This window comes from Daphnia pulicaria, chromosome 8, assembly GCF_021234035.1.
Source record: "Daphnia pulicaria isolate SC F1-1A chromosome 8, SC_F0-13Bv2, whole genome shotgun sequence".
NCBI lineage: Eukaryota > Metazoa > Arthropoda > Branchiopoda > Diplostraca > Daphniidae > Daphnia > Daphnia pulicaria.
In genome coordinates, this window is record NC_060920.1 from 11,295,319 (window position 1) to 11,311,991 (window position 16,673).

At 38.9% G+C, this 16,673-nt stretch overlaps 3 protein-coding genes and 1 pseudogene across 3 annotated transcripts; all 4 read right to left on the bottom strand.

Annotated features, from left to right (window-relative positions):
- Positions 1 to 65: 65 nt before the first annotated feature.
- LOC124311073 (kinesin-like protein KIF20B) lies at positions 66 to 2,087 on the bottom strand. Its single transcript, XM_046775362.1, has 4 exons — positions 770 to 2,087; positions 541 to 706; positions 270 to 474; positions 66 to 210 (listed from the first exon to the last, which is right to left on the bottom strand). The coding sequence occupies exons 1-4, from the start codon at positions 2,085 to 2,087 to the stop codon at positions 127 to 129; spliced, it is 1,773 nt and encodes a 590-aa protein (XP_046631318.1). The 3' UTR covers positions 66 to 126.
- On the bottom strand, positions 1,932 to 11,144 carry LOC124311544. The gene is given in 36 exon segments (XM_046776078.1): positions 1,932 to 2,409; positions 2,483 to 2,626; positions 2,693 to 2,932; positions 2,993 to 3,172; positions 3,243 to 3,527; positions 3,598 to 3,805; positions 3,864 to 4,012; positions 4,079 to 4,294; positions 4,357 to 4,440; positions 4,514 to 4,583; positions 4,645 to 4,769; positions 4,831 to 5,038; positions 5,100 to 5,223; positions 5,288 to 5,480; positions 5,558 to 5,575; positions 5,577 to 5,631; positions 6,637 to 6,734; positions 6,801 to 6,835; positions 6,913 to 6,997; positions 7,069 to 7,295; positions 7,359 to 7,422; positions 7,492 to 7,549; positions 7,616 to 7,721; positions 7,793 to 7,943; positions 8,020 to 8,140; positions 8,222 to 8,440; positions 9,203 to 9,314; positions 9,407 to 9,491; positions 9,570 to 9,805; positions 9,878 to 9,935; positions 9,997 to 10,054; positions 10,114 to 10,219; positions 10,294 to 10,441; positions 10,515 to 10,635; positions 10,707 to 10,925; positions 10,997 to 11,144. Coding segments are annotated over 36 exon segments (4,863 nt in total). The 5' UTR covers positions 11,062 to 11,144; the 3' UTR covers positions 1,932 to 2,217.
- Positions 11,145 to 11,515: 371 nt separating this feature from the next.
- LOC124311549 lies at positions 11,516 to 13,591 on the bottom strand (annotated as a pseudogene).
- A 742-nt stretch (positions 13,592 to 14,333) lies between these two features.
- Positions 14,334 to 16,495, bottom strand: LOC124311204 (carboxypeptidase B-like). The gene is made up of 11 exons (XM_046775584.1): positions 16,350 to 16,495; positions 16,065 to 16,277; positions 15,902 to 15,998; positions 15,686 to 15,833; positions 15,500 to 15,605; positions 15,379 to 15,436; positions 15,256 to 15,322; positions 14,950 to 15,185; positions 14,803 to 14,887; positions 14,607 to 14,718; positions 14,334 to 14,530 (listed from the first exon to the last, which is right to left on the bottom strand). Exons 1-11 carry the CDS (start codon positions 16,415 to 16,417, stop codon positions 14,464 to 14,466), a joined length of 1,257 nt encoding a protein of 418 aa, XP_046631540.1. The 5' UTR covers positions 16,418 to 16,495; the 3' UTR covers positions 14,334 to 14,463.
- Positions 16,496 to 16,673: the final 178 nt, after the last annotated feature.

Below are 16,673 nucleotides of genomic sequence, written 5' to 3' on the forward strand. Positions count from 1 at the left end.
TCAGGAATTATAAAAGCAACACATAAAATAAATTTCGTTCATATTACTAAAAGTAAATGATTAAGTTAATCGTTCAATTTGTTTATTCATGGTCAAGAACTTGTTATTGTTTCAACGATAGAAAATTTACACCACTTTTGTTGTATCCCGCTTTTGAATCAACTTCAGCTGTTTTTTCTTCATCCTTTTTATTTTGTTGGTATTTCGAATCTGAAAGATTATAAATTATTAGATACAAAGTTAACTATATTTGAAAGAGGACATCTTACCACTTGAACAACTTCTCCACGACGAGCATTTTCTTCTTCGCGTTTCTTATTTACTTCACGACGACGAGTAATTTCAGCTCGGCGGGCTCGCTCTTCTTCCTTCATGCGGTTTTCCAACTCTTTAACTCGTTGACGCTCTTGTCTCAACTGTGTGATCTTTTCAAAGGGCATTTTCAAACCTTTGTCCTGGTATAAATATCGAGGACTGGAAAACAAAATCAGAGAATTATTTTACCGTCATTTTGAACTACAAATAAAGACACAAACATACTTGGATTTTGGTTCTTTCCACTCGCGTCCAGATTTTGATTTCCCTCTTGGAATATTCCGCATTACATCAGCACCAGACGGTAGACTTTCTTTGGGAGGTTCGATTTTTTTCACTCGAACTTTGTGTGCTATGCGCATTTTCCTCTTTTCATCCCTCAATTTTTTTCCTGTAAAAATATGATGTATGTACTTAAAAAATTAAGTCATTATAGAAAAATAAAGATGCTTACCAATTTTTTTCATATTTAATGCTGTACCAATTGTGATCTTTTCTACTGGAACACCAAACAACATACGAGGCTTCTCAACATCAGACTTTACAGGTGAATCAGCATTTACATTAGTTTCTTTAAGCGGACTCTGTGGGCATTTATTTTCTTCTTGCTGCTGTTCCCCATCATGGCTTTTTGGAGATGCAACCTCAGCTGTTGTCAAAGGTTGCTGCTCTTCACTTGTTGAGCAATCCATCTTCTCAGTTTGCTTAGTAGCATCTTCAACTTCAATCAAGTTTGTTGGAGTGGATACTGGAGTGAAGTATTTTTCATGATTTTCCTCACTGGAATGTGAGTTTTCCTTACAAGCTTCAATGATTTCAATGGCAATTTCAGATTTCAAACTGCTATTGTCAACTTCATCCAACTTGACGTTTACCAGTTTGTCTTCATGACTATCAGTATCTTCAGTCTTCAGCTCTTCAGCCTTACTTGCTTTTACAGGTGATTCTTGCCTGATGATTTTATCTTCAATTTCTTTACTTGGAAGTACAACTTCTATTTCAGATTCGTTACATTTACTATCAATTTCAGCCTTGTTGGTCTTGCTATCAATTTCAGCTTTGTTGGTCTTGCTTTCAACTTCAGCTTTGATGGTTTTGCTATCAACTTCAGCTTCAATAGTTTTGCAAACTACTTCAGTTTTAATGATCTTGTCATCAACTTCAGCTTGAATGCTTTTGTTAAGTTCTTCGACTTCATTGCTCTTATTCTTTAATTCATCTTCAATCTCTTCTTCGAGTTCAACCAAAATGTGCTTTTCCTTGTCTTCAGAAGGATTGGCACGATCTTCATTTTTTTCTTCCCTGATTGGTATTAATGTGTCCACACCTTCCCCCAACTTACGCCTTTTAATGACAACTAATTCTACATCACTTGTTTCAGCGTCACTTCCAGCAGTTTTGTTAATCCTGGAAGAACGACGTGTACCTGGTCTTGGTGTGTCATTATTAGCTGATTCTACCGAGGAATTTGACAGGCGCCTTGATCTTCTAGTTGGCGTGGGAATTTCCACGGGGGTTGCTAGTACGTTTCCGACTGAACGTCTCGTGGATCTTCTGGTCGCACTTGTCGTCGATGAATCAGATTGCTCCGCAGCTAATGGATCAATTGGTAAAACTTGGCTTTTTCTTCTTGTATTTACCATTTTACTGCGAGATTGAAGTAGCAAGGATAAACCAAAAAGCCACACTAATGGAGCAGGGAACGATTCAACACTAAAGACTAAACAGTAACCAGCCAAACCACGTGCACTGTAAAGACTCGAGAAGGACATCTAGCGCATGAATATGAACGACGTGGATATAGAAAATTATAAGGAAAAATTCATAATTTTTTCATTATTAACGGGTGGAAAAATTTAAACGGAAGTTTTTTTTTTTATATATGAGAAATTTAATAATTTTTTAATCTAATACGATTCCTTGATACGAAGGCGCATCGCTGGTAGTGGATGGGTTGTCCCGTCGGTGCCTAAGCATCTCGCAACTAGCTCCCAAATGTCTTTCGATAAGTTCTTTTTCGTCCGAATTCTCCAGTTGTGGCAATAGATCTTGTCGAACTTTACTGATCAACTCGTTGATATGGGTAACCGTAATCTTTAAAGAGAAGAAGAAAATATTTAGTTTTTGTACCAAATTCATTTTTTTTCATAATTATGTACAAACTTACATGCTGGTTTCCTTGGTGAAAGAAATGGACATAAGCATTAACAAGTTCCACAATCAACTGGGCTTGCACGCCAGGATCTAGACATTCAGTGGCAACTTTCCCAGCTTTTCGTAAACATTCCAGTACCTTTTTACCATCACGCATCTAAAACCGCAAAAAAAAGATCATTAAAAAGGTCTAAGGGATTTTCATCTAATTAGAAAATCATACAGGTTTGCCTTCCAGTTCCTTGGTAGTGGATGACCAGAATAGGTTGGACACGAGAATCAAAGCACGACATTGATCCGGTTTTCTTAAAAGTGCCGATGCAAGTAGGGCACACTTGGATCGCACAGGTGCAGAGTTTTCTTCACTAAAACAATCAAGTTTCTCTAATGAAGCTGCCATCAATGTCAAAGCGGCGAACTGAGCTTTGCTGTCTGAAATTTCTTCTTCGTAAAGAGTGAATGCCTGTAAAATCATAGGCATTGACAATAACCGATACACCTGAAATAACTGTTAATAATTAACCTGTGATATAAACTCGTAAGCCAGTGTTTCGTGGGTTCCAAAGATAATTTGAGAAGCAGCAAGAGCTCCTTGAAGAAAAAGTCTTAATGGCAATTCAGCCAGTTCAGCTTTAACAAGCGCAGCAATACATTGATGACAAAAGGTGAAGATTTTCTCGCATTTTTTCTCCCACAGTTCATCCTTCAGAATTTTTAAATCGTATTAAAAACTTCAGTCAAATAAAGTGAGATCCGTAGAAAACATGACGCACCTCTTGTCGGACATCAAAATATTTTCTAGCCAGTTTAAAAGCCTCATAAATTAATGGTGGGAGAGTAAATGGGATACGTCTAGCTCCACCTGCTCCAAACTGCTTTCTTGCGGAAGTAAGCATTCGATATTGTTGATCAAGGTCTGATTCTTCCGCAGCTAACAAATGAATCAATCGAGCCATCAAATTCTGTTCTTCAGCGAAATCTTCCGCATCTTGTCCAGCCAGCACTTGGTCGGGCTGATCGCAAATCAGCGGCGCAAGCATGTTAAGAACAGCATCAACCTATAAAATAAGATATAAAATAATTTAAATAACCCATTACAAGTTAGTTAAATAAAGGTAAAGGACGCACATGTTCTTGCGTGGTAATATGTGTTTCATTGTCGAGAGCGTTGTTAACCAAATGAAGAGCAATTGATTTCCGTCCGTTAAAATCTAGTCTTTGAAGAACTTGACCAAAATGCGGCAACTGCAGCAGAGTGACCAGGCTATTATAATGACTAACGGGCATTCGCAGCAATCGGTTGAGTTCCTTGCCCAACGAAGAATCAAAATCAACCCTACAGAATTATTTATGGTCATTACAATTTGTAGGGAGTAATCGCAAAAAGAAAATACTTTTCCACTGCAATCTTGTCTAGGGCAACCAAAGTAGATTCCAATACTTTATCCACCAAATTGATTTGATCGGGGTAACAACGAAAGGCGAGGCTTATGAGAGAAACTTGCAGGGAAACCAAATTTTCTGATGGCATTTCTGGACGCGCCTGTGAGATCAAAATAATTATAATTAAGTTTTTATGATCCGCTAAATAACCTTTGTTGATTCTCACTTGAGCTATATTGCCGATCTGATCAGAGAATATATCGAAAAGAGGGATATGAGGCGGAATAGGTGGTTGGCCAAGTGCTTGCTGTCTCTGTCCATAGGCAGCCAAACGTTCGACTAATGCGACAAGAATTACGTGGACTTTTACATCGGTGTGTAACTCTGCACAAGCTTTCAAATATGTGTGGAGCGTGTCGAGATGAACTTCATCCGGAAACACCTATTTTATCATAACGAGTTGACCCAAAAGTGATCTTTTAAAATTTCTATATTGTTTAGAACCTGAATGATGCACTCCATTAAATATTCCTGTGCGAGTGCGTCGCGACAGCTTACTACTTGCTCAAGAATCCCAGGCAAGACAACCTGGAAGCCAATGAAATGCATTATTTTATTGTTTATAAGGCCAAAAGTGAAGCAAAAAAAATTTTATGCTTACCTTTTTGTAAAGCTCAACATCAACACTATCCAACTGGGCCAGTCGCACAAGGTTTGTTCCAACTAGCAATCTACGAGAATCATTAATATGTGATGACAGGAAAAATAACAAATGCGTAGCAATAGTCCAACCTTAATTCCTGACGCTCCCGTTCTCGACGTTCCTTATCTCTTGAATGACCTTGATATGCCATACGGACCCAAAGTTTATTCATTTCCGAGAAGTTAAGTTGAATAAAGTCAACAGCATCTCGTACCTATAGGAATTATTTAACTTTAAAATTTGTTATTAGTGAAATTTGTTAAAACATGACTTACATTGCCATATGATTCTGTGGCTAAAGGATCACTCTCTGCTAGATCTGGAAGCAAGTTTCTTGTGCACTGTAAGAGGTAGTTTCGAAGGAAAAGACCTCTCAATGGATGTTGGACCCCACGGCACATTTCAACCAGATCTCTGAGAATATCACGTCTTGATTGCTCATTAGTTTTGATGTAAACAACACCAACAGTAACCAGGAGATACCTGTAGTGAAATTTTAAATTAAGATTGTTTTTTTTTGTTTTATACTTTATTTTCCACTTACAAGCGTGGAATGATGTTCCCAGCATACTGAACTAGTTCATACAAATCAGCCACTTTACGGCCATTCTGGAACTCATCAAGAAGATACATTTCGAGATGCTGAAGTTCATCACAAATAGCCATATCTGGAAAAATGTGGTAAATATAGACTTGTGCTCATAATATTAAGTATTTTGGAAGTGTTCATACAGAGTTCGTAGTATGACTTGGGAGAGAGTAGAGATGTACGTAACTCCCCCAACATAGTTGAAGCGTGCTTGAGAGCATCCATCAATTTACGTTTATCCAAACAACGCTTCATCTGTAAAGCCTGGACTTTTACCACACTCAAAGCTTCATCCAGGAGCTTGTCCTGATCTTCCAATGGTGACATTGATCCCGACTAGATGAAAACACGATAATTCCATAAAAAGATGTAAAACTTCGATGAGGCATAAAAAATTTGTGGCATTTTATTACCTTTGACATTGTTGGCATTAGGGAAAATCGTCCTACCGATTAAGAAATTGTGAAATGTGAATCTGACGTGAGCTCTGTCGCCCACCGTCTATGTAATCAAAACACCAAAGGCCCGGCAGTGTTGCCAAATAATCTCGACGCGGGATTGATGTGATGGAGCTTCATTGATTTGTTCACGCATTCAAAACCTGCCGCAAGTTCCCTGTCGAACGTGCGTGTTTCATTATTTTTTTTAAATATCATTAATTTTCACGCTTAAAAGAAAAGAGTATTAGTTTGAAAATATTTGCAAATATTTTAAATCTTTAAAATGAAGTGGTTTTAAGTTCATTTAACATTAGGCCGATTAGGCGTTGGAAAAAATTTATTAGAATGAATTATTTTTATTATTTGCTTTTGTTTTATCTGTGGCAAGACGATCATTTGATCAATTGCATTTTACCAAATCATTCTTTGTCCTGCATTAAAGAATTTGCAACCCTGAGTACTAAAAGTCTTGAGACGAATCTGGCGGTTCCTTCTTCATTTTTTATTATAATCACGTGTGTCTTGCAGCCTTGCAGGTTATGACTTGTGAATGTGAACTTGGCTGTAAGCCTGTAAGCTTTTAACGTTGTCGTGATCACTGATCACACGAGACTAGGTTAGTGTTATGCCTTGAACATGTGGTTGTGATCCTCTATTCCTCTCAACTACTTCCCAAAATGAAATCCACATGGAGAGAGGAGAGAGGTAGTGATTACAAACTTTGCTGATCGAACGAGAATTTTGGAGATTGGCAGTCACATGGTAAGCCTCAGTCATTTTTACTTGTCCGACATCTCGAGATTTTGAATGTTTTTATAATTCTCAGACTGTATTTGACTATGTTTTTTTTATATCATATAATACTATTATCATTAGTTATACGAGTAATCATAATTGCAAGAAAACGTTCATCGTCTATCGTAATTTTACATGAGCATAACGGCCTCAGCAACTACCTTCACGCCTTCCCAGACTTCCAAGTTGTTAGGCAGGATTTGGCTGTAAAAGCAACAGAGAATACCACTTAGTAAAGTGAAATTGCTAATTTAGACGTTCTAGTAGAAAACATTTACTTTGCAGGAAGCTGAAATCCAAATGTTCCTTTGTCACGCATCTCAACAGTGTACGAGTATTTAATTCCAGCACCGCCCTTTTCGTAATCAACATTTCTTGGTAATCTCAAATTAAATTTTGTATTACATTTCATAAATGTTACCTTAGCCCAGTCGTCGCTGCAGCCAGAGGCCAAGCCTATATATTCAACACAGTAAAGAATGTCGTGTAATTTTTGAAAACATTTACGTAATTTAGTATGATATGCGTCATACCCAAAAGATTAGTAGAAGATCCTATCTTGTAAGGTGTCCCTTCAACTGCTGTCAATTTATCAACAGCGCTTTGAGCCAAGTCGAACTAATGACATCGAGAAAAGTGTTAATTTTTCACTTACGCACTATTCAGTGTGGTATAAATAATTGGCAAACCAGATCTTGGTAATCATCGGGCAGAGCAGAAGTGTAACCCCATGGAGTTAGCCAGTATTGTCCATACGAGTGGAAGGAAAAGTAAACTTTGGTTCGGTTTGCAACACTGAGAATTGCCTCACGAACGTTCCTGGCTTCCACCTGGCTGAAAGGAGCTCCTCCGTGGTAGGTCTCACCACATTCAAGGGAAGAACTTCCTCCAGTATTCCATTGAAAGTCAAAATTCCCTGTAGAAAAGTTACAATTGAATCCAGAATTCTGCTGAGTTAATGACAGAATGGAATACTAACGATTTAAGTCTGTTCCGACACAAATTCCCTGGTTTGGAGCACGATTTTTTCGCCATAAGCGGTCCTAATGGTTTTCAAACATCAGAAACATTATTTTGAGTTAATTAGAGTGGTTAAATTAAGAAAACTTCACCCCTGTTGGTGAGAAAGTGTAAGTGTAGCCATCTGGATTGAGAATAGGCATTATGTACCTAGATTGTGAATGGATTTGATGAACGTGCTTTTACCAAATTGATTCTATATGATTAGAAACAAACCAGTCAATGTTATCCACATATTCGGGATGTGCCGCATAATTTTCAACCAACTCACGAATCATCCATGTTACATAAGCCGGTGCAATCCACTCACGAGCATGAATTCCTTTTATTTTTAGGTATACAGCTGTTAAGTAAGAAGAAAATGGATGGCCAAACTACATCATCTCGACTTACCACCCTCGGCAAAAATGACGTTTTTTTCTCCGCTGCCTCCAGTTGAAATCTTTACTAGAGGCATATCGTTACCCTCGTAACTCGTCCCAGCGCTCGTGACGGTCACCAAATTGGGGTAAGTCGCGGCTATTTCATTGACAAATTCGTAAATCTGTGTTATAGATCAAGTATGAAACTTGAGATTTGCAATCAACCGTGTGGTAAAGTAACGTGGGATTTGAACTCACGGCCGGCAAATCAGAATACGAAGTCCAGTCTAGCGAATATCTTGAATCACTCGAGGATTTTGACAAACCTTTCCTTGTTTCCAAAGGTGGGGCAATGTCTTTTCGACTTTGTTCAATCTCACTATTATGATTAAAAACATATAATGCGTAGTTAGATAGAGCGATTTTCCTTTTTTTTTTTTTTAAATTTATGGTAGGCTACTTTTGAACATCGGCGATTTTGATGTGATATTCCATGCCGAAAACTTCCAGCAAATTGACGAACGTTTTAGTGTAAGCAGGAGGGACCATGACGTCGGTCTTGAAGTCAACATTGCGTGGCTCGGTCCAGAAATCGTAAATATCGCTTCTCTCGTTGTAGAGCTTCACCAAGACGTCGAAGGAAGCCTTGTTTTGGGCTGTCACTTCGTACACTTGGTACCTGCAATTCATCACGATTGTTTTTTTGTTTCAAACGGACAATGTTGTTTTTAAATGATAAAACAGTAGTATCGTCTACTCACCCATCGTAACGTCTTTGGGTAGCCAAAACTGACGCTACGAAGAACGCCAATGCCAAAGGCAATCTCATTATGAGTCTTTTTGAGGAGCGCAACTGTATTGATTACCGTTCTGAAATTGAGAATGCTTTACTTAAGTTCTCGCTGGCTAAACTTGATTCTCTCTAACGTATCGTGGCGTAGCTTGTCTGCTCTTGTCATTGACGTTCGTTGCGTTTGAAACGTGACAAGTTAAGCCCAATCAACTTTTAATCTTGTCATTATATTGTTATCTTGTTATTATATTTTCAATACCGAAAGTGATCCGGGTCACGATTGTACAGTACATTAAGCTTCGCACTTTGCTTCAGTAAGATAACAATTTTGTTTCTTGATTTTATTACTTTCACTTTGTTGACAATTTTATTAAGAGTTATAAAGTCATAGTTTTTTCCCAAATTCAAATTTTATTTTTTAAATCGTTTTGAAAAAATGAAACAGGCATTTTGCATATTTTAACTTTTATATTTTGGTCTTCATCGTGAAAGTGATATTTGATCACTCGATTTACATTGCCATCACGTCCTCAGCAACCACTTTAAAGGCCTCCCACATTTCCAAGTTGTTGGGTATGATTTCACTATTTCGCAAATTTTGAAATGTGTCATTCTTTAGCATTTTCTAAATAAGTTCATTTAACTTACGTTGCGGGCAACTCGAACCCAAATGTTCCAGTGTCACGCAATTCAACGGTGTAAGAATAGGGGATTCCGGCTTCTCCCTTGGCCCAGTCGTCACTGCCACCGGAAGCGATGTCTAGTTTCATTAGAAAGGATAAAATCAATGTTGTGTAAAATAATTGAAGATCCGTCCAAATTTTTTTGTTTTCTTTTGTTTGAACAACTTACAGAGCACGTTGGTCGAGGTACCAATGGTGTACTGTGTTCCGTAGACAGCAGTGAGTTTGTCAACAGCACGAGTAGCCAAGTCGTACTGTAATTTTAAAGAAAATTCATCTGAGTTATTACAACTTCTTTAAAAAACAGTCGCTTATTATCAAATGCTTCATACGAGCTGGGTGTAATCAGCGGGGTATTCGGCAGTGTAGCCCCATGGGGTGAGCCAGTACTGTCCGTAAGAGTGAACAGTCAAGTAGACTACACTTTGGCTAGCGACGCTCAAGATGGCATCGCGGACGATTTGGGATTCGATGGCACTGAATGGAGCATTTCCGTTGTAGGTTCCTCCGCAAGGCTGATCTCTACTGCCTCCTTCATCCCAGTGGAATCCAAAGTTCCTGTTCATGTCTTCATGATTTGAAAGTTAAAATGTCAGATTCCATCAATATATTCATAAACGCTTTGAATCAATTCAATTACCAGTCCCGTTGCATGGGCTGCCAGCATTTGGGGCTCGGGTTTTGCGCCACAAGCGGTCCTGACACGTAAAGAAACATTTGAATTTGTTTAGTTTGTAATAAAAAAATTTATCATCTTACTCCATCGACAGCAAAAGTGTGACGGTATCCATCGGGATTGATGACGGGCATGATGTACCTATCCATTCAAATTATTATTTTATTTTGAATCAAAGATTTTTTGTGGGAAAGTCTCACCAATCGATGTTGTCGACATATTGGGGATGGGCAGCGTAGTTCTCAACCAACTCACGGATCAACCAGGTGACGTAGGCCGGTGAAATCCATTCGCGAGCGTGGATACCTTTTCAATGGAACATTTCTCTTGAGAATTGAATAATCTTTAAGTTTTAATTTGAAGCTATTATTGAATTTTACCGCCATCAACGAAAATGGCCTTTTTGCCGGTTCCTCCTGTTGAAATCTTGACAAAGTTCATGTTGTTACCCTCGTAGCTCTGTCCAACAACGGAGTGTGTCATCAAATTAGGGTAGGCAGCGGCCAATTCTGTGAGAAACTCTTCAATCTATAATCACCAAATGAAACCCCAAATTCAACATTTTCTCAAATTGTCTTTGAATGTGCATAGTGAAACCCACGGCAGGAAGGTCGGAATAAGTTTCCCAGTTGAGCGAATAGCGAGGAGTTCCATCGCGAGAAAGGCGTGGCTCTTTGCGGATGACTGGCTTGGCAATATCTTTGCGGCCTTCTTCGATTGTGCTGTTAATGTTGTCATGATGTCATGTCAATTATTTTCCTAAATGGCATTTTTAGGTCTGAATTTTGTTTACCTCTGAACATCAGCAATTTTAACTTTGTAGTCGACATCGAACGCTTGCATCAAACTTGTGAAGGTGTTAGCAAAGGCTGGAGGAACCATGATGTCGACGGCGCGTTTGATGTTTCGGGGTTCAGACCAGAAATCGTAAACGTCGCTTCTTTCATTGTAAAGCTTAGTCAAGACTTCGAGGGCGACCTTGTTTTTGGCATTCACCTCAAACACTTGATACCTTTTTTTAAAAAATTGGCAAATTAGTCAAATCAATTTACCGTTTAATTCACCAAATAAATTTTATTTTACCCATCGTAACGCCTCTGACCCGCTAGGGCCGTTGCCACTAATGCCAATACTAAGAGGAGTTTCATTGCTGAAGAGTCTCACCTGAACGTAGGGAACTGATGATAGATTTCTAGAAACAGTCGTCATTTATACACTCTTAGACTATTTTTTTAACATTTTTCACTATCGTTTGTTTGCCGTCATGATTGTCGAAATCCATTCGTTATTTGCGTCATTTGTGTCCGTCGTCTAGTCTAGTCGTTATCAAAACAGGTCAGCACGTCAATCATTTTTACTTAGTTTGTTTACATTTTGGAGCCGCCTGTCTTGGTCTCCGGTTACGTGAGACTTTGAACGGCACATATGTACGCACAACCGTTCACCTGCGCATGAGATATGGTGTAGTAACCTCAAATAAAAATTAAAAAATACGCTACGAATGTCAGTGCCGTCTAAACCCGCACTAGGACAAAATGTGTATTTGTTCTTATCCGTTTCCGTTGAATGCGCTAAAGAAGGAAACTACAAATGAATTTGAATAGGCAGTATATTTCTGATCTCCTGAAGATGAATTTTGCGTACAATCATGTAAAAAAAAATGTTAGACGATGTTCATGGTGTACTCAGCGATGACCTTGACAGCCTCCCACATTTCCAGATTATTCGGAAGGATTTGACTGATGAGTTCAAAAAATTGCGTTGAATTAAAGTTTTCCGTACATTAAAATTTGAAAGAAAATAAAGGGTCTTACTCAGCTGGAAGTAGAAAACCAAAGTCTCCGGTGTCACGAAGCTCTACTGTATAAGCATAGGGAATTCCGGCTTCGCCTTTGATCCAGTCAATGCTACCTCCAGATGCTACGTCTGATAAATTCAATAGAAGTCAAGAATTTTTAAAATTTGGGGGTAGCGGCAGTTTAAACTTACAAAGAAGACCAGTTGTAGATCCAACGGCGTATTGAGTTCCGTAGACAGCGGTTAAGTTGTTGACTGCATTCTGGGCCAAATCAAACTAAAACAAGGAAAATATGAAATTACAGTTTGCTAAAACAATATTTGAAAAGTGTTTCTAACAAGTAAAGGATAATCCTCAGGTAGATCGACAGTGTAACCCCAAGGAGTAAGCCAAACTTGGCTGTAGGAATGGTAGGATAAGTAAACTTTAGTCCGCTCCGCAATTGAAAGGATAGCATCACGAGCATTGACACTTTCATCCTCGCTAAAAGCTGTGGGCCCGTGATAAGTGTCATCACACCCATTTCCGGCAGCTCCTCCTTCTGTATTTTGAGCACAGTCAATATTTCAATAAGTATTAATACGTTCAATTTTTAAAAGTCAAAATAACTTTCCATTCCAGTGGAATCCAAAGTTGCGATTGAGATCAATGCCGACGCAAGGGCCGTTCACTGGATTACGGTTTTTGCGCCATAGGCGGTCCTGTTTTTGAAACAATTCGTTAGTATGTTTCAATGGCCTTTGATTGTAAGCAGTTGTGTTAGATTCAGAAAACTTACATCAGCAAAGGAGTACACATATCCATCAGGATTCATGACGGGCAAGATGAACCTGTTTCCGGTATTCATAAGGATCAGTTATGTCTATTATTTTTTTAAATGTTGAACAAATATGAATAGCTCACCAATCAAGGTTGTCAAGGTATTCGGGGTGAGCCGCGTAATTTTCAACCAATTCGTTAATGAGCCAAGTGTTGAAAGCAGGTGAAATCCACTCTCGAGCATGAATACCTGCCACAGAAAATTGAACATGTTGTTCAGTTGTTCACGCAATATTGTTGACTTTATTTGAGTTAAATCATACCTCCATCAACCAGGATAGCGTTTTTGGTGACGTTGCTGTTGGCTTGTGTGTTGGAAATCTTGACCATGTACATCTCCCTGTTCTCGTGCGTCTTGCCGATGGTTTTTAAAGTTACAATGTCAGGGTGAGCTTGGGCTATTTGGGCAAGGAATACGGCAATCTAAACATTGAAATTATTATTTCATTATTCATTTTATTGTTTCCCCCTAAATTAAAGTAACGTCTTTATTAATCTTCTTACCGCGGTGTAGTCGTAATATTCAGTCCAGTCCAGAAATCGATGGCACTTTTCACGTCATTTGTTAATTAGTTTAATTCCGGAATTTTTTAATTAAACTTTTTAATAATGTGGTTATAACTAACCTTTGGACATCTTGGATTTTGACTCGGTGTTCCAAATTGTAAGTTCCCAAAATTCTTTCAAATTCCTTGGCATGAGTGGGTGGAACCATGATGTCGATGGGTTCATCGAGGCTTCGTGGCTCGGTCCAAAAGTCGTAGATGCTGTTCTGTCCCTCGTAAAGTTTAGTCAGGGCGTTGAATGAAGCCACATTTTTCGGTTTCACTTGGATAACCTTGTAACTTTTGCAAAAGTCAGAGATATAAAAATTCATATTTAGTAAAATTATCAGAATTCCTTTTAAATTATTTAATTACCCGTCATAGCGCTTTTGAGCGGCTAAAGCCGATACAGCCAATAAGGCAAGAAGGAGTAAAAATTTCATGGTTGTCCCTATTGAAAGTTTCTCTGTACTTGAGGGTTATATTTTATTTTCAGTATTTATATACAACCGTTTCTTTAGGAACTTCACCCCAAAACAGCAGCGTATGATGCTTATCTTGTGGTTCATTGCCATCTTTTGTTGTTTGAGCTTGATGTTTGCGTTTACGATTATTTGAACTTATAGAAGAGAAAAAAGATAATTCTGTCAATCGAGATTTTGCTGTTTCTCCACTTGGTATACCGTCAAAGTGTAGGCACAGACGAAGTTTATTGGGAAAATCTTTTGTGTTAATTTTTTAGACTCATTCGCTGTGATTACCTTAGTATACATAAGTTCTTTCTTTGTGCAAATCCGGCAGCGCCCCAGTGGTAAAGATAGGAATTTGTTTGTTTATGCTTTAAACTTGATGTGTATAGCTTATCAAATGAAATTGGAGAAAAAATCAGGCGACTTTGTCTCGCACTTGGACCTTTTTATTTACCATGTCCAAGGAGCAGGGCGTTAGATAGGGACGAATGCACTCGAGATCACGTGAAGCTTGCCGTCAAATTCCCACCTCTCGTACAACACATACAGTTGATTTTTTGGTGTATGTGTTTCTTGTTTTAAAAAATATTTTTTTTCGAACACAGTACACACGTATTAAACTTTTTAAGGAAGAGGGATGAGGTAGCTGATAGAAAAATAACGTAGAATAATTTTCTTCCGTATGTTTTCAAAAAGGTGCCCTTCATTTATTTCACCATTTGCAATAATATTGTTGTCTTGTACTAATTTTGTCCTTCTTTATTTAGAAAAAAAAAACATCAATTTCATAAATGTGATAACTGTGTATTAAGGAAACATTTTTATTTAAATTGAAAAGTCAATTGTTAATTTCGCTATCCGGCAACACAAATCAGATGCGGTAATCAGATGCTGAAACGTTGGGTTAGTGAAATCTCTCTAGAAAAGAGATTCGGCCATAACCTTGATACCTTCCCAGACCTCCTCGTTATTGGGGAGAATTTGTCTATAATTTCACCAATAAAAGTTGATTTTTAAAAAATCGATACTTTATAAAACAGGGACAACTCATTAGTTTATACCTAGCGGGAAGTTGGAATCCGAAGGTTCCTTCGTCACGCATCTCGACGGTGTACGAAAATGGAATACCGGCTCCACCCTTTGCCCAGTCGTCACTGCCTCCAGAAGCGACATCTGGAATTATGGACAGAAAAATTGTGGTCAAGTCTTTCATTTTGAGGCATTTGAAATTCATTTGAAAAGGGAATTTTTTCTTACAGAGTACGTTGGTGGAGGATCCAATGGTGTATTGGGTTCCGTAGACGGCGGTCAATTTGTTGACAGCTGATACAGCCAAGGTGTACTGAAACAAACGAGTTGATGAGAAAATGAATTCATTTGAGCCAAAGAGCTTAAAGTTCTTACGAGCTGGGTGTAATCATCTGGCAATGCGGAGGTGTAACCCCATGGAGTGAGCCAGTACTGGCCGTAAGAGTGGAAGGTCAGGTACATCTCGGCTTGGCCAGCGACGGCCAAAATGGCGTCACGAACGTGTTGCGACTCGATCTCGCTGAAAGCGGCTCCACCGTGGAAAGTGTCGGAGCATCCGTTTGCACTGCTACCGCCCTCGTTCCAGTGGAAACCAAAGTTCCTGTTCATATCTGCATGAGAAGTAATTATAACAATGAACATTCTCCCACTTTATTTTAAAACTGTCGCATTCAAATTTACCTGTGCCGATGCAAGGAATGCCACCAATTCCAGCATTTGGTTTGCGGTTCTTGCGCCACAAGCGATCCTGCCAAAAACGAAATGAGTTACTCGTACATTTTACTCGTAACAAGTATGACATACCCCGTTTGTGTCATGAGTAAATTGGTAACCATCTGGGTTGATGACGGGCATGATGTACCTGCATAATGAATGACAATCAAGATTCTGTCTCCAGAATAATAAATCAATGCAAGAAAAATACCAGTCAACATTGTCAACGTATTGGGGATGGGCGGCGTAGTTCTCAACCAATTCGTTGATCAACCAGGTGACGAAAGCAGGTGAAATCCACTCACGAGCGTGAATGCCTAGGAAATAAGCAAAGAATCAGATCGTCTTATCAGTCTAGAGTTCATCTGTTGTTAGCCATTTTTGTTTTTGAATTTACCGCCATCGACGACGATTGCCTTTTTGCCGGTACCACCAGTGGAGATTTTGACCAAAGGCATATCCCTGTTTTCGAATGTCTTGCCAATACTGGAAACCGTTACCTTGTCAGGATGGGCAGCGGCGATTTCATTGATGAAAGCTGTGATCTATTAAAATCCGTCGATTCCAAGTTTAAATTAATTCATTTTGAAATCTTTCATTGATAATTGCTTACGGCGTTGAAGTCATAGTAGTTGTCCCAGGTAACGGAATAACGGGGAGAACCGACGCGGGGGACAGCCACTTGCTCATCGCGAGCCATATCGAGGACACTAGTTTAAACAAAATTCATTAACAAAACCAGACCATAAGTATAAAGTGCTTTAATTGATCGTTACGTCTGAACATTGACCATCTTGACTCGATATTCCATGCTGTAAGCATGCATCAGGTCAACGAAGAGCGAGACGTATGCGGGTGGAACCATGATGTCCGTAGAGTGACCGATGGAACGCAAGTCTGTCCAGAAATCGTAAATTTCGCTGTCGGAGAGCCGGGCTAGGGCGTCGTACGAAGCCGCATCCTTTGGCGTTACCTGGAACAGTTGATAGCTGCAAACCAACCGAGTAAAGTTAAATTATTTCATTCTTACATTAATTTCTTGTTTTGTTTCGCATATTTACCCATCATAACGCTTCTGCGAAGCAATGGCCGAAGCCGCTAGGACGGACAAAAGAATCAAAAGCTTCATGGTCGTTTATAGAGAAACACTGAAAACGATCCAACGTCTTTTTCATTAGTCGAAATCCGTTTTATACTCAATTGTTGATGTGACGCACTTTGTTTGTCGTATCAGTCCGAGTCCCGTGTCCTATATCTGGCTGTTACTGACTCCAAAGGCTCAAAGACTCGTTATCGTGAGTAAGCAAGTTTAGAAACGTCAATCAGGCCAATCTTTTTCACATGTCAGACAACGTCAATTTGTTTTGTACTTATGTTTATCACAA

Excerpts from the sequence above, each read along its gene's own strand:
- LOC124311073 (XM_046775362.1), bottom strand. The coding sequence starts at position 2,087 with ATGTCCTTCTCGAGTCTTTACAGTGCACGTGGTTTGGCTGGTTACTGT. Across the intron at positions 475-540 it reads TGGAAAGAACCAAAATCCAA|TCCTCGATATTTATACCAGG; the intron begins GTATGTTTGTGT and ends TTTGTTTTCCAG. Across the intron at positions 211-269 it reads GTGGAGAAGTTGTTCAAGTG|ATTCGAAATACCAACAAAAT; the intron begins GTAAGATGTCCT and ends ATAATCTTTCAG.
- LOC124311204 (XM_046775584.1), bottom strand. The coding sequence starts at position 16,417 with ATGAAGCTTTTGATTCTTTTGTCCGTCCTAGCGGCTTCGGCCATTGCT. Across the intron at positions 16,278-16,349 it reads TCGCAGAAGCGTTATGATGG|CTATCAACTGTTCCAGGTAA; the intron begins GTAAATATGCGA and ends GTTGGTTTGCAG. Across the intron at positions 15,437-15,499 it reads TACGTTGACAATGTTGACTG|GTACATCATGCCCGTCATCA; the intron begins GTATTTTTCTTG and ends TTCATTATGCAG.